The sequence below is a fragment of the Diadema antillarum genome, unplaced genomic scaffold (genome assembly GCF_040938485.1).
Source record: "Diadema antillarum isolate AM-2024a unplaced genomic scaffold, OU_Dant_1.0 seq00000392_RagTag, whole genome shotgun sequence".
Taxonomy (NCBI): Eukaryota; Metazoa; Echinodermata; class Echinoidea; order Diadematoida; family Diadematidae; genus Diadema; species Diadema antillarum.
In genome coordinates, this window is record NW_027271387.1 from 1,473,453 (window position 1) to 1,489,748 (window position 16,296).

Sequence of the window (16,296 nt, forward strand, 5' to 3'; positions counted from 1 at the left end):
GGGCAAAGTCTGCAACTTGGGCCTATAATAAGGAGCGTAGCTCAAAAGATTAAAGTGATAGTTGCAATTGAAGGTATATTTTCCTTTTGTCGTTCAAAATAAGTAAAAAATAGTCACCTAAGTATGCACCTGATCGCACCATCAAGAGCTAAAAATTGAAAAAGCTCCCTACCGTAGGAGGCCACAGGGGGGAAACCCCTCCCACACCCTCGCTCGCGCGCACATTTGCTCGCCGAGATGCCGAGTCATGAAAATCTCACTCATAAACATTTTTTTGAACTTGGCATCCCTGCGAAGGAATTCCGAGAAGATCATCATTTTCTAAGTTGTTGTAGTGATAGTAAACTTGGTTGACTTGCGCAAAATGGTCAATGGACATATTTAATGATATATAGGTACATGTGTATCCCAATTTGAATTCAACTTGTCGTTATACTCATAATGTTTTCAGTGGTATTCTTTTTCACAATGTCCAATGTCCAATCGAGGGCAGTCACCTCAGCTACTTACCAGTCCTTCAGATTAGCTACAATTTCAATCTACATTCTGATCCGACCAGTCCTGTATACCCCCGCGTATATCCCTGTGTATGTTATACTCCTCCTTGTTTTGTAACAGTGCACGTGGACTGTTTTCACATTTTTTTTCCCTCATTTTTCTGCCTGTCATGTAACATGACGCATTTGTTTTCTCTCTTATTCTGTAAGTCAATGCCGGGTGTAACTTGACGGTCGTTAGCCTGCCTTGGTTGCACGAAAATTTAACCACCCAGTAAAAACTGAATTGTATGTGTGCTTAAACAGCCTTAGCATTTTTCTTGCTGATTTTTTCAACACATGCCTATGAAATACTTGTCTGTCCCACCTTCGCCTTCTTCACCCTCCTCATCAAAACACTCTGTTTGTTTGATTATTTTTTGCTCCTTTTACACGCGAGTGCGTTTAATTCCACTATTTTTCCCATCTTGTCAATCATTACAAATTAAACTGTAGTTTTTGTACACATGCAATCAGTGCGTTGAACACCGGGAGGGGGTGGAATCGGGAGCGAGGGTGAGATATACAGAATGAATTTACAGATGTTTTTTTTTTTTTGTCATCCTACAAATCAATAATTTTTTTAGACAATATTCATAACTATTTCCTACAAACAGCAAATCTGTTCAAATTCGGGAGCTATTTCTACGTCCGTTTACATGCTTTGTACTGGTCCAGTCAAAGTTCTCCTACAGACTTTGACTGATTGTGTGTACGCTTTCTACCTATATTGTTTATGTAATTTATGTTCTTTTCCTATGCTGTTTATGTATTTTATGTTTTTGTTTATGTTGCCAGAAATCTATCTCCATGTGAATTTGCCTAAACGCTGTACTATCCGTGAACCCGGGGCTGTTAGTGCTTCCCTTGTGCCATTATATTTCATTCCTTTACAAACTCGTCAGTTGACATGCCTTCATATACTTTATGACTCTCCTTATGGCTAATCGACTCAATGCAGCATTTGATTCCCTTGATGATGATGAACTCTTTGATTTGTTAAGATGCTTCCCTTCGGAATTAAGTCGTACTCAGTTACATTCGTCTGCTTTTTTTGATAATTTTATTGCCAACAATGTTAACGCATCTTCAAAAGATTTATATAATGCTTTTGATTTTGAACATGACTTAGCTCCAATTCCTTCTAAGTATGTCACTGTTGATCAATTCAAAGATTTTACAAAGAGTTTTTCACAATGCACTTTTTCTATGTTACATCTGAATATAAGGAGTATTAATAAACATTTTGATGAATTACAGATATTATTAGATAACCAAAATAAACATCAAATTTCAGTGATAGGCTTATCTGAAACATGGTTATCATCTGATGATAATTTGCCGTATGCATTAAATGGTTATGATTTTATTGTTAATAACAGAGGGAACAGGACGGGTGGTGGAGTTGCGTTATATTTATCTCAAAAATTTGAATATGGTGTTTGTGATGAATTCAATATCATGAATGATATTTTAGAGTCCCTGTTTGTGGAAATAATCATTCCGCAAAGTAAAAATATTATGATTGGTATTGTTTATAGACCCCCAAGTTCAAGTCCTAAAGATTTTCTGGATTGTATATCAAACTTATTTAAAAAAAACCCATTTTATTAATAAAAATATTTTTATAATGGGTGATTTTAACATTGATTTGGTTAAGAATGATGATAATACATCTCAAGAATTTCTTGAAATGTTTTTGTCAGCTTCTTTTTTGCCATTAATTTCGAAGCCAACTCGTGTTACAAATCATTCCGCCACCCTCCTTGATAATATTTTTACTAATTCCGTGCAAATTCTTCCATAATTTTATCTGATATTACTGATCATTTCCCCATTATAGCATGTTTTGACCTTAAACATTGTGTTAATAAGTTTCATTCTTTTTCATCCAGACGTAGAGCTACACCAGAAAATTTGGCTAGTCTTGGTGCTAACCTAGACAGGGCTGATTGGTCTAGTGTTTATGATAATGATGATATAAATGTATCGTTTGAGAATTTTTCAGGGATAATTAATAGACATTTAGATGAATATATTCCCAGATTAAAAGAAAAGTCAGTTAATTATAAAACGTCCCCCAAATTACCATGGATTACAAAATCCCTTCTTCGTTCAATAAATAGGAAAAATAGGTTATATCATAAATTCAAAATGAAAAAAAATGAGAAGTTAAAATATAAATACACTTCGTATAAAAATATTTTACCGAAGATTATACGGTTGGAAAAGAGAAAATATTATATGATTCAGTTAGAAAAATATAAACATGATATGAAAAATACATGGAAGGTGTTGAAGCAGGCTATGAATATATCAAAAAAGAAATCAGAAATTATAAAAATAAGACATGATAATAAAGTTTTTGAAGATCCTAATGATATAGTCAATATTTTTAACTCTTATTTTTCAATGATTGGAGAGAATTTGGCAGAAAAAATACCGCAGTCAAATATACATTTTTCTGAATTTTTAGGTCAATCCAATTCCAGTTCTATTTTTTTTTTTTGTTCCAACAACAAAATATGAAATAATCGATATTGTTACCGCAATGAATAACAAGCGAAGTGCCGGTTATGACGATATCAGTAATTTTATTTTAAAGGAAATTATATCTTCAATTGCTGACCCACTTTCATATATTTTCAATAAATCCTTATCAAGTGGTGTTTTTCCTGATTTTATGAAAATAGCTAAGGTTTTCCCTTTATTTAAAAAAGGAGATGATTCTGATATATGTAATTATAGACCTATTTCTTTGCTTTCATCTTTATCTAAAATATTGGAAAAATTGATATTTACAAGAACAATTAATTTTTTGAATTTGCATAATGTTTTTACAAATTCTCAATTTGGGTTCCGTCAGAAACATAGCACCATTCATGCTCTTTTAAAGTTTATTGACCACGCTGCGCACACTATTGATAATCATTCTCATCTTATTGGTATCTTCCTGGACTTCTCCAAGGCCTTCGATACAATTAATCATGAAATATTACTTTATAAACTGTCTCATTATGGAATACGCGGGAAGGCCTTGGAGTGGTTCAGGAGTTACCTACAAAACCGAAAACAATATGTATCTCTGAACGAGTACAGCTCGAGTTTAGAATTCATTAAATGTGGCGTCCCACAGGGTAGTTTATTAGGACCTTTACTTTTTATCATTTATATTAATGACTTTTGTAGATCATCTGACATACTCTCATTTATACTTTTTGCTGACGATTCAAATATTTTCTTTTCTCACCAAAATCCAGATACTCTTGTACGCATAGTTAATTCCGAATTTAAAAAAAGTAACTCAGTGGATAAGAGCTAATAAATTATCTCTTAATCTTCAGAAAACTAAGTATATGTTTTTTAGTAATTCTTTAGAAGATTTAGACACAGGTATTGTTCTTGATAACACTTTGTTAGAACGAGTTCCTCATGTAAAATTCCTTGGTATCACAGTGGATGATAAACTTTCGTGGAGGCCGCATATTACTAACATTAGTACAATAATTTCACGCAATATTGGTATTATTAATAGACTCAAGTTTCATATTCCATTGTCCTCTTTGTTGACGTTGTATTTTTCTCTAATTTTACCTTATCTTAATTACGGACTCCTAGCGTGGGGTAGTGCCCATCAAAACTTACTAGATAAATTACTTTTGTTACAAAAAAAAAGGTTATTCGTATTATTTGTGGCGTCCCACCACGTTCCCATACAGAGCCATTATTTATTAAACATGAGATTTTGAAAATTAAAGATTTGCATTTTTTTCAACTTGGTCAGTTTATGTTTAGTTACGATGTAAATGCACTTCCCAGTATTTTTAATTCAATGTTCCCACGGAACCAGTCTTTTCATGATTATCCCACTAGACAATCTAATGAGTTTCATTTACCCCTCCTGAGAACTTTATTGGCTCAGAATACATTTATATACACTGGTCCTAGATTTTGGAACTCACTGAGCTGTGAAATAAAAAATTCCCCATCTTTGTATTCTTTTAAGCGCAAGTTGAAACTTTTTTTTACTAAATCCTCCCTGACATGTTTTTTTTTTCCATTAACAGCTATAGTTTTTGTTAACCTCAGAGTTCATCATCCACCCACCAATCATTCAAACACTGAATTTATTATTACGTAAAGAAGTAGCCATTACAATCCTTGCTCAGCTGCATGCAGCACCAACTCTATGAAGCACATTCTCTACCATCCTCTGTTCCATTTCCCTTATTCAGCGTGTAGGTATTCTCTCATTCTCTCTTTTCTTCTTTCTTTTCTTCCATACTTTTCATCTATTCTGGCAAGTTGTGTCATGTTGTTGCGTTTCTTCTGTTTTGTCCCGTCCTGTCGTATATTATATTCGTCACAAGTGTTTGTAAATAAGTAATTTATAGGTTTTATGAGTGGTTCACAATCTACAAGCTTTGCTTTTTAGTGGACCTCTCTATTCTTTCTTCCTTTTTTTTTTTCAACTGAAGCATGACTTTGTATTATTTTTTTTTTGCCAGTATGCGCTCCTATGTTTATTGATACCATTTATTAATTAAGACAAATGTTCTTTGTTTATGATGTAAAACCTGATTTATCTTGTGTTGTGTTTTTGTTGAAAAAGAAAAAAGAAGAAGAATGAAAATAAATGAATTGAATTGAATTGAATTGAATTGACATGGCAGGAAATGTGCTTTGTTTATTTGACTTCATTCTCTTTTCATGCCAACCCATCTAGCGTTCTTCGTCGATTTATAGTCTGCTTAATCGTTCCTACGAATCACTAACAATCTTGTAACACACGACCTTATCCCATAATATTATGGAATGCGTATAACCCCTCCCCTACTTACACTTATCATTCTCATGCGAGATCTACGTTACATCACGGGCTTAATGTACGCAGTGTCGGTTTCATGAGCCTATTTTGGCTAGTACCTTATTTGTATCAAGTTTGTGGACCTTGTTTTGCACAGTGTTAGTCTCATAAGCCTTATTTACCTACAGTGTCGAGCTCATGGGTCTTAATTTCCTAGTATCAAGCTAGTGGGCATTTTTGTCTATAAAGTGTTGAGCTCGAGGGCTGTATGACTCATGGACCTTTTGATATTTTTTTTTCTTTGTGTGACGCTCGTGCTCTGTATGACTCGTGAGTATCGAGCTCGTGATGGGAGGATTACGAGGAATATACAGGATTACGTGACGTATCATATTACTTTATTATTTTAACAAGTCTTGAATTCGGGTATATTTTACTCTCTCTCTCTCTCTCTCTCTCTCTCTCTCTCAACTGAAAAAGAAAAACCAAACAAACTGAGCAAATAAAAAAACCCTTCCCTTGTGATTAAACTGCATGCGTATTCACGTTAGAGGTACCCATTCCTATGATATGGATTCTCTATAGTACCCAGGGCTGTCGTTGATTCTATTATTCGTTATTCCTGTACGCAGAAAAAATGAAGTTGGGCGATTCCTAAATTTCTAACATCAATCATTGCGGACTATTCTCTGTGTGGTACATAGGTGGGCTTTCTGTCGTCACTCCCGTATTTGTGTCACTGGCTGATGTTGCAGATATCATCCCACGTGAGCGACTCTCTGATTGGACGAAAACTTCTCAGCAGAACCGCGACCCGGAAGCTAATGGTAGATGTCGGTATGATGATAGGCCTTTTGATGCTTTAATAAACATTGAATTCACTCAGTGCCTGGGTCTTCGGTCGGAAATAGACCGGGTTATCGGTTTTGTGTTGTCGATGTTTCCGTTTTTGGTGTTGTTGTAGTTTTCTTTTTAAATTATTGCATAATGATATAAAGTAGCATGCGTTAAATGCTGATATGTGAATATGCGTTATGTTTGTTATGTTACGTATACTGCATGTATCCCAGTTATTTTCCATAGAAAATCCAAGTAAAACAGGTTCAAGGACGTAGTTACTGCATGATATAGGTAAAAAAATAGTATTAAGTCAATCTCATGCTCTAGGTTCAAATTAAAGTCAACGCTGTTTTTATCTGCAGTATCCTTATTTAATGTAAGATGAATCAACCTGCAGTTTATGATTGTTTGCTTCTGGTTTATGCTCCCATTATATAATCACTGCATCCGTACCAGTAGTAACATATTGAACTCGTTATGAATTTGATTCTAGATATGTGTGTGTATATACTTGTGTATCTATATGCTATATTAACTTTTTTACCCTGTTGTTATTCCTTAGGTTCTTTTTTTTTCCTTTTCTTTTTCATCTCTTTTATTTGCTTTTTTCCTTTGTACCTTGATAATTTAGTTTTTATATAGTTTCGTCATTATTACTTTGTGTCCTATCTCCATTGAATGCATATCAAATTTACACTGGTATATTTTCTTGGAACCTGCGTTTACAAGCTTTGCTTTTGCGGTTCCATCATATTTCACAAGTTATAGAGAATTGTCTTATGTATATTATATACGCTGACACACTTTCTGTACATGACCCGATTTATAACATATTTTGTATCTTGCTTGGTTTGTATTCTTTTTAGTGTATTTCGATGAAATGTATCTCAAGTGAAATACGAAAAAAATATGCTGGAACTGTTTACTGTGTCTCGAGTGTAAGACCGGTGCAGTTTCAGTTATTCAGTTCAATTCAATTCAATTCAATTTCATCTCCAGCAAATTGAGAATACAGTGAAATGTTCGGGTATATTAATGACGTCATGAAATCAGTAGAACAATGTACATAATAACATGTAATAAGGACACGAGTATTGTTAACCTGTGCCGCGGCTATTTTGAAATCAAGCCTCCAAGGAACCTGTCAAACTGATGGTTACATTGACAGCAATGGGAATGATCAGCTACAACCGCATATGCTCTGGTTGCAGGCCTGTGAAAGGGCGCGTTCACACAGAGCACGGTAACGGCAACGGTCCGGGTTTTTGCTATGGTGCGCCAAAAAGGAATCATATCTGGTTCTATTAACCCTTTCCATGCCGATGAGTCAAATGTGCACCAGTTTTTAATGCATACATACGGACGGGAAATTAATGTGACACACAGAGGGTTAGAAAAAGGAATTCGGTACAAAATCATCCAAAATGTTTATTCTTATGTCAAAGCCAAGAGCAACAAAATCTCCAGTAGCACATTAATTTTGTAACAAAATTATTAGCAGGGAAGTAACAGAGCCACACATACACTGTAGTTCCTTTTGGCTCACAACAGCAAAAAAAAAAAAACAACAACAACAAAAAACAAACAAGCAAACAAACAAAACAAAACCCGGATCACTGCCGTTACTGTAAACGTTAAACCGTTAATGTAAACGGGCCATAACAGTACTCTCCCTTTTCCAATTCCACAACATTTTTTTGGCTCTTTTCTGATTACAATATGCGTTCTGCTATGTACATGATAAAATATTTCATCTGTACTATGTATCGACAAACCATAATGCTATTGTAAGGAGCTTGAGATAAAATTATAGTAACTGTAACCAATCAGCCTGATCGGTGCTAAGGTTTTCTGGCGTCATATTCATTCTCCTGGATAAGAAGTCGATTTGTCCATCGTACCCATCTCTGCAACACGCCGAATTCACAAAATTTATAGATAATTTCTACGCTGATGCCGTGTTCCACCTGTCACTCCTTGTTAAAGGGGCATTCCAGACGATTTTCATAATTTCACATCATGTAGTACAGACAGCCCCATGTGTACATTTGTGGAATAAGCCAGTTCGTAATTAGCTCATGTACGCATTGGTTGGTACATGATGGCCATTTTCTTCTCATGCGCAAAGTGGAATTACGAACTGGTCTATCTATTGTGGTCCTTGAGCAGAGAAACAATACTTTGGAAGACCTTAAACAAATTACAGTGAACAATGATCAATTATTGATGATGGCGAAATAGGAAGAGCACATATTTCAGAAAAGTAGCAGTGTATTTAAGTTACAATACTGCTTGCTTGCAAGTTCACTTCTGTATAATCTATGCATATACCTTCTCCTTCTGTTCTGCTTCCTTGAGCCCCAACACGTGCATTCTTATGGTCAGGCTGCCTTGTCATCATCCTTGTTCATTGCAATTTGTTATAAATTTTAAAAACATTCTTATTCTTCATCCTAATCATTATAAATCTTGAAACTCTGTACTCAGTATAAACTATAATTTGTCGTTGTTCAAATGTAAAAATTTGAAAATTATCCAGAGGTTTCCTTTAATGGCATCTCAGGCGCAGTCATCACTGCAGGAGGGCTGATTCTCGTTTGTACCTGGGTGTCAGCCAGGCCTCATGTCACGGTGATACTGATGACGATTGCAGCAGGCGGCATGGGTGTTTCCTTCTCCACGGCGTTCGTCAACGCCATCGACCTCGCGCCGAGTTTCTCGGGTACCCTCATGGGCATCGCAAACTCCATCGCGGTATCGGCCGGGTTTATAGCCCCACTTGCCGTCGGAGCGTTGACGGAGGACCAGGTACATAGGTTCAAAGAACAGAGCATTGACAGAAAATTCCAGCACGTTTAATTTGATTTATTTTAATTAAATTTCATTTCATTTCAATTCATTTCATTTCATTTCATTTCATTTATTTCATTTCCAACGATGCAAAACATTTTATATACATACACAAAACAACACAATATCAATGCGATGTACAGTAACAAAGAAAAATACGTGAAATTAACAATACTATACGAATCACATAGGCAGATGAAATTGAATTCAAAAGGGATGGTACAGTATTGGTGGAGATGAGAATTGGGCTTTTAAAGTTTTGCGAGATACCAAAAAAAACCACTTATGAAATAGCACAGAGCATACAATCTTAAAAGGAATTCAAACTTTATTTGATGAAAATTGGGTTTGGAATGACTGAATAATCCAAAAACAGAGTAAAAGAAAGCGATCGTAATAAAAGGTGGGTCCCACACTTTATTAGAATAGCTCTGGTTTGGATATCTCAGCCATTTCAAAACCAATTTTAATCAAATAAACGTTGAATTCCTCATGAAATTACATGCTCTTTCATCTGTCATAAGAGATTTCTCATTATCTCCAAAAAAAAATGTTAGAAACCTGAATTAGGTCTGAACCAAAACTTTACGATCCCTTTTAAAGTTGCAGGAAATGGAGGGGACGTGCTGAAAAGCCAAGCTTGTATTCTGCAGTCTCCTAGTGGACAAAATAACTGAATAACACTAAGGAAGCAAGTTGCTTGAGAAAAGTACACACACATACATACTTATACAAACAAACAGCAAACGAACAGACAGACAGACAAACACAAGTGAGCTCTCTTGTTAAAGAGAGATAGAGAGGACAAACAGAGTGAAGGAAAAGAAGCAAACGTTGTTTGCTTGCCCATCATTGTGAATGCATTAAGATATTGAACGCAATATCTACATCACTATCATATAGTTATTATAGTCTATATACAGAACAAACACACATTTGGATGAAATTAAAGTTATACATAAATGTTGAGATGACCTGTATGATTGGTAACATGGCGTTCCGTGACGTGTGAGTGGTTATATAGGCTTAGTCTGTTCTGTATAAGAAATAGTGCCTGTTGTGTAGATATGGTCAATTTTTGTTATCGCTTAGGCCCTCATATCACTATAGGAAGGCGACCATGGCGACCATCGCAATCTGTGACGATTTAACAAATCGTGGCGCGATCGCCATCCGTCTCCATTTTTGGCCTCCGAGGCGATCACACTACGGTTTCTCCACGCTCAATCTGCGCTGTAGGCGATAGCGTCACGATGATAATACGACTCTGCGACGTTGTTGCCGCATTTCCAGGCCGACGATCCGCCGCGCTTTGTCGATTTTTGATGATCGTAGCGGAATCGCCGTCTAAGGAGATGGGGGTATAACTGTCATAGGCACACTGTACGTCATGTTGTGTCTTTGTATAGATCCTGATGAAGGTGCCTATAGGAAACAGAAAGCAGCTAGAAGCTACATCCGGATGGAATACTACTGTCTTTGTACGCCTATAACAATGTCTCACCACACGGCACCATGCACGTAAATTTTATATAGTTATTTATAAAGTACAACATTATACTGCAGAGATATCAGAGAGGAAGGAGGTGGTGCAATTTTAGAGATTCTAGGGGGGTACCAAGGAGGTGGTTTCCCACCTCCCTGGGGGGTTACCAATTAGGTAAAAAAAAAGTTAGGAAATTTATTTTCTTGTTTGGTAACACCCAAGTAGTATATGCACTTTAAAATCTCTTCCATCACACAGACAGACCCCCGTGGCTGGCACATTGTGTTCTATGGCATCGTGGCGGTAGACATCTTTGGCGCTATGTTCTTCCACGCCTTCGGGTCTGGGGACGTGCAAGAGTGGGCAGTCGTGGCGGAGGAGGAGATCGTGAATGACGTCACGCAAAGAAACCATGACGTCAGAGATCGAGAGGCACCCATTGCGCAATCTACGATTGTAGCTTTTCACTCGAGGGAGGTGTGATTCAGCGTATTCCAACATGACTTCAATTATCTCGCAAATGCCATCTAAGTGAAGAATGCATTTTTTTTATTTGATACAAATTATTTTCCATCCAACATAAAGAGTGAAAAAGAATACGTAAAGCATTCATGAAGCAATTCTTTTATAACATGAGCCGCGGTGAGAGGGATCGTGAGACACACACAATATTTGTTTGTGTGAATAAATTTCTTCAACATAATTTCAAGCATGAATAGAAAATCTTTTCAGTAGAATACCTTAGGAAACATGAATGTATAGATTAGAATGTGTATGATTCAAAGGAAATAAAGTAAATATTTACATTAATTCTATTTCCAAAAATATATTGTTTATATTACCGAATTTGCAGATAATTACCTAAGAAAATATATAACAGAGGGAGATAAAAACTCAATTCAAATTAATTTATTGGGAATTTTCTGCATAGAACATAATATAGTACAAATAAAAAGCAGTCATTTCTTTTTGTTTTCTAGAAAATGAAACATAAAGTGTGTACATCCGAACATAACTGAGATATACATGTACAGATTAAATAAAAGACTAAGAGAACACGTCAATTGGGAACCACTCGGGATAAAGCAAAGCAAATGATCTGACTGAATTATGACACATGTATTGGGAATGTGAATGCAGAAGACTGTCGTCAAATAAGTATGTAGCTTGAAGATACGACAACCTTGAAAGAGAAGGGGAAAAAAAGAAAATGAGCAAAGCATGCATCATGTATATGAACTCCTCAAAATAAGTTCTGTAATTAAAGTTTGATATATTATATTTTTTTTTATACCCGCATTATCTTCATTAAATATGACATCGGCCTGATTAATTACCTTTAAAATGACACCTCACTTGCTATGATTTGGTGTTCTTGGAATATGCAATGCTGAAATGACAGCACTTTCAAAAACTCCCATTTCCTAGACATTAGATGACTGTTTGGTCAACCGTTATATTTAATTTTAATCTGCAGAAACCACTGCAGTTTTTAATTCATGGATGAAACGTGGAATCTAATGATAATCCCACAATGCATTCTTTTCAAGCACATTCCTTCCCTGAAACGACAAAACAAATGGGAATTATACTGTTTGACACAACACGTTTGCTCTATTTTGCAACATAATTGCAGAATTTATTTTGAGGAGTTTACTAATCGAAAACAAAACAACTTATGAACCTATATCAAAAGCCAGGATTCTCTGGGTTTCAACCCCGAGACAAATCTACCCCCAAATCCTGGGCCTGGTGCTATTCTCTGGATAACACCAGGAGAAGTAAGTAGCACCTTTCCTGCATAATGTTCTTGAGTATATTGACAATAGCTTCAACAACCGCATTTAGGAAAGTTGATATCGAACTGGAGAGGCTGCTGATATACGATGACAGTTCTGTGCATTTCAGTTCATTATACCCATATACAATCTTACATCAATCACACATAACTGAATTTTAACAATGGTGAATATCATTCTTTAGTGAAAACGAAAGGAATATGAAATACTATTGCTTCAATTTTCTGCATTTTTGAAGTTATAGTTACATCTTTATCTTTTATACTACAATTTGTTCTTTGTATATGATTCGATTGTTGTATATGATTTGTATTTGTATCATATTTAAGTTGAAATGTACAACGAAAATCAGATGAATGGAATAAAAAACAATGTCAAAAGACTAAAATCACGAGGGTATATAGAAGCAAGTTCACATAATAACATACAAGGCTATGGAGTTCTCAATTTTTTTCAGCTTCACAAGTTTTCAACGCCGTAGCGACACCATCCAACGTCTGCAAGCGCCAATTAGCCGAGGGGAATGATGTTCTCAACTCAAAAATTTCATACTCGTTGGTATATATTCCTGTCAAGAAATCATGTCTTTTTTTCTGTCACTATTTTCGTAGAAATAGTGTGTTACACAATTCCATAAAGTTTTCGTGTGTTAGGCTTAATTAGATGACATCGTCACCATTCTGTCTGTGCGATTTTAATCCTTTAACCAGCAAATCCTTGTAACTCATTTCTGTGCTTTGGCACTATACAGTTTTCATCAAACTTTTTGTTTTAATTTCATTGTAATGTTTTCGGTACTGTTAGCACGATTGCCTTTCATTTTAGCATTAATTTTTTGTTGTTCATATGATTACAATATTGTTTGTATTGGTTGCAGAATATCAAAAAAATGCAAAATTTATGAAGGATTCATAATATTGAGCAGATTTAAGGACGTTCCTCAGTTAAAATGAAGTCCATGGCATTTTCTTCAAACTTTCCACACCGTAACTGTGACCCATCCGAAGCCCAAATATGTAAAGAGAACCAAAGGTTCATGTGCTTGTTTTTCTTCTACGGGACTTTGAAGAATATGACTAATCTGCCGTCCTGTACCAAAATGATAGCGTTACAGGATCAAGACCATGATGATTGGCAACAAAATCTGCAATGACAAACTTAAATCCCCAATGACAAACTTAAATCCCCATAATTCTTTCAAAATCCACGTTATTTTCTCCAAATTTGCAAGAATTGCAGAAAAGGGTACCAAAAACGAGGAAAAGGTTTTAAAGTTAGGGTTTACACTCTCATTCTTGAGCAAGCAGCGTCCTCACGCGGCAGAAAACACCGAAATCTCTCAAATTCTTCTCATCGACATTTTCTGTTAGGGGTGAGCAAAAGGACAAGGTTCATAAAAGTTATGCTGTACATTCAAAACCCATGTCATTTTCACGAAACTTGACTACATTGTAGAAGAAAGCTTACTCATTCCAGAAAAACAATAAAAAGTGAGGGTTCACGCGCTCGTTTTTGTGCCAGCAGCGCCCCCTTGCGACATATATCTTCGTAAGTCCCCCAAATCTGGTCAGGAACGTACGCAGGGATGCCCTGACAGGGTGGGTTCATAAAACTTATGCTGTACATTCTAAACCCATTTTACTGATGGCAAGGTGATTAATGCCTAAAACAAAGACTACGTGCAACTATTAGAATTGACGGATTACAAGTCGACGTGAAACCGTTTGTTTTAAGATGATCACGTAAAAAGATTCGAGACATGGAAGTCTGGTGCGAATTTTATGTGATAGATGTGTCTTTTAAATGTTAGAGACTTTGATCGCCCCCTTGTTCCCCCCCCCCCCGCATTGTCCTTTGAACTTCAATACATTACTTCGTTAATTGGTTTAATTATGGTCAATTACAATCTGCTGCCGAGGACGAGATTAGTATACAATATTGTGCATTTGTTAAGTATCTAATGAAAGTAATGCAATACAAACTGTGCATGTAATATAACCTGTGAAATGTCTCTACAGTATAAGCCAGTAAACCGCCTTCCACATTCTGATACTAAAATATTATCCTGATGAAATAAAATGTGATGTGTAATAGAGTGGGCGAATCAAGATGAGAGTGTGTTGCAATAAAATGGCTTTCTCTTTGTCCTTCAATCTGTGTTTTGGCCATTTTATTTAAAGGACAAGTCCACCTTCATATACATAAGGATTGAGAGATTGCAGCAATATTAGTAGAACACATCAGTGAAAGTTTGAGGAAAATTGGACAATCCGGTCAAAAGTTACGAATATTTTAAATATCTGCGCAGTCACTGCTGGAAGAGAAGACTACTACAGTGTATGATGTCACATGCGTACAACTACATAAGGAAAATAAAAAGAGAATTTCACAAAACTTTACTTTTTGGATAAAGTGCACAGTTCTTTGACTTGCTACTGAGGTATGTTAAGGGTAATATTATTCCCCCTGTCTTCTGAAAGAGAGAAGTCAAGTGTTCTTTTGTTATGAGAGAAAAATGGAAATATGTTGAATTTTCTTTATTCTTTCTTTATATCGTTGTACTAATGTGACATCACAAGCTATAGTAGTCTTTTCATCCAGCCGTGACTGAGCAGAAACTTCAAAAATTCATAACTTTTTAACAGATTGTCCGATTTTGCTCAAACTCTCACTGATGTGTTCTACTAATATTGCTGCATTCACTCAACCCACATGTCTGTGAAGGTGAACTTGTCCTTTAAGAGATGTGAGAACAAAAATCTCCCATTTATAGCGTATATAACATAATTATTATCATAGACTATAAACAGGATACCTTAGAGGGAGGGAGAGGGGGCAAGATGCAAGAGATTGTATAGGCCTACTGCAATGTGTGTATATCTCTCAAAGTTACCAAAAGTACCTTAATATTGATTTGGTTACCATGCAGATTGAAATTCAGTCACCAGGGGTTTCTAAGAATCACCAAATTTCACCCTTTTTGGTTCCCGAAATCAACATCGAGCAACCCTGTACCTGCCCCTTCCAGAGTGAGCCCATAATAACAGCTTTATCTAATCACGACATCAGATATAACCTTATTCACTGTTTGTTGCTGTTGTTACCCTTTTAATTCAATTCAATTTTTTTCACAAATACCACATGCAGATGAGCGAAAATGACATACAATTAATTCTATTGCAAAATGAAGGGCTCAGATGAGAAACAAGAACAAGAGGACGGTGGGGAAGGAAGAGAAGAAAAAATGGAGAGAGTTGTGACATACAATGCAAGTAGGCATAGACATAAATATTGATCATTAAAAGGTCATAATTATCATCAATCAATATATTAAGATGCAAGGTTGTTGGGGTTTTTTTTTTGTAATCTTTACTTGAATGCAGATAAGCTGGGGGCATAATTTAACATCAATTGGCAAATCATTCCAAAGCTTAGGACCAGAATGAATAACAGTGTTTTGTGCAAAGGAGATGCATTTACGGGGTATAAATGGAACAAATTTTGCTGACGAGTAGAGTAATAAGAGCATGGCTGTTTTTCTTATAATACAGAAAGGGCAGTAGGAGATTCATTCATGTAGGTTTGAAACATCAAGCATCCAAGATGAAAAAGATACAAATCATATATTATCAATAAGTTGGGTTTTTTTTCAAGAAATAATATATGTGAAATGTGTGAGCGGAAGTCGAGATTAAAAACAGTTCGAAGAGCTCTCTTTTGTATTCTTAAAATCCTATCAATACACAATCTCGGAGCTGACCCCATAGCCGCACATCGGAAAGTGGTCTGTCATATGTTTCACTTTCCCTGCGGGTCGGATTTATGTTTGTAACTATATCATCGATAAGGGTACTTGACTGATCAGCAGTTGGCTTGGTAATTAACGGGAAGAAAGAATATGATAAGATAGTATCAATGAATATTTGACAGTAAGGATTTTTGCGAGAGCAATTAAGTCAATATTAAAATCTCCAACCA

The 16,296-nt window shown here is 35.8% G+C and overlaps 1 protein-coding gene across 1 annotated transcript in view; it reads left to right on the forward strand.

The window, feature by feature from the left end:
• Nucleotides 1-11,002, forward strand: part of LOC139731980 (putative inorganic phosphate cotransporter) — a 31,227-nt gene extending 20,225 nt beyond the window's left edge. The window contains exons 5-7 of the mRNA XM_071642852.1: nucleotides 6,048-6,180; nucleotides 8,747-8,991; nucleotides 10,778-11,002. Coding sequence (XP_071498953.1) covers nucleotides 6,048-6,180; nucleotides 8,747-8,991; nucleotides 10,778-11,002 — 603 coding nt within the window. The remainder of the gene's footprint in view (nucleotides 1-6,047; nucleotides 6,181-8,746; nucleotides 8,992-10,777) is intronic.
• Nucleotides 11,003-16,296: the final 5,294 nt, after the last annotated feature.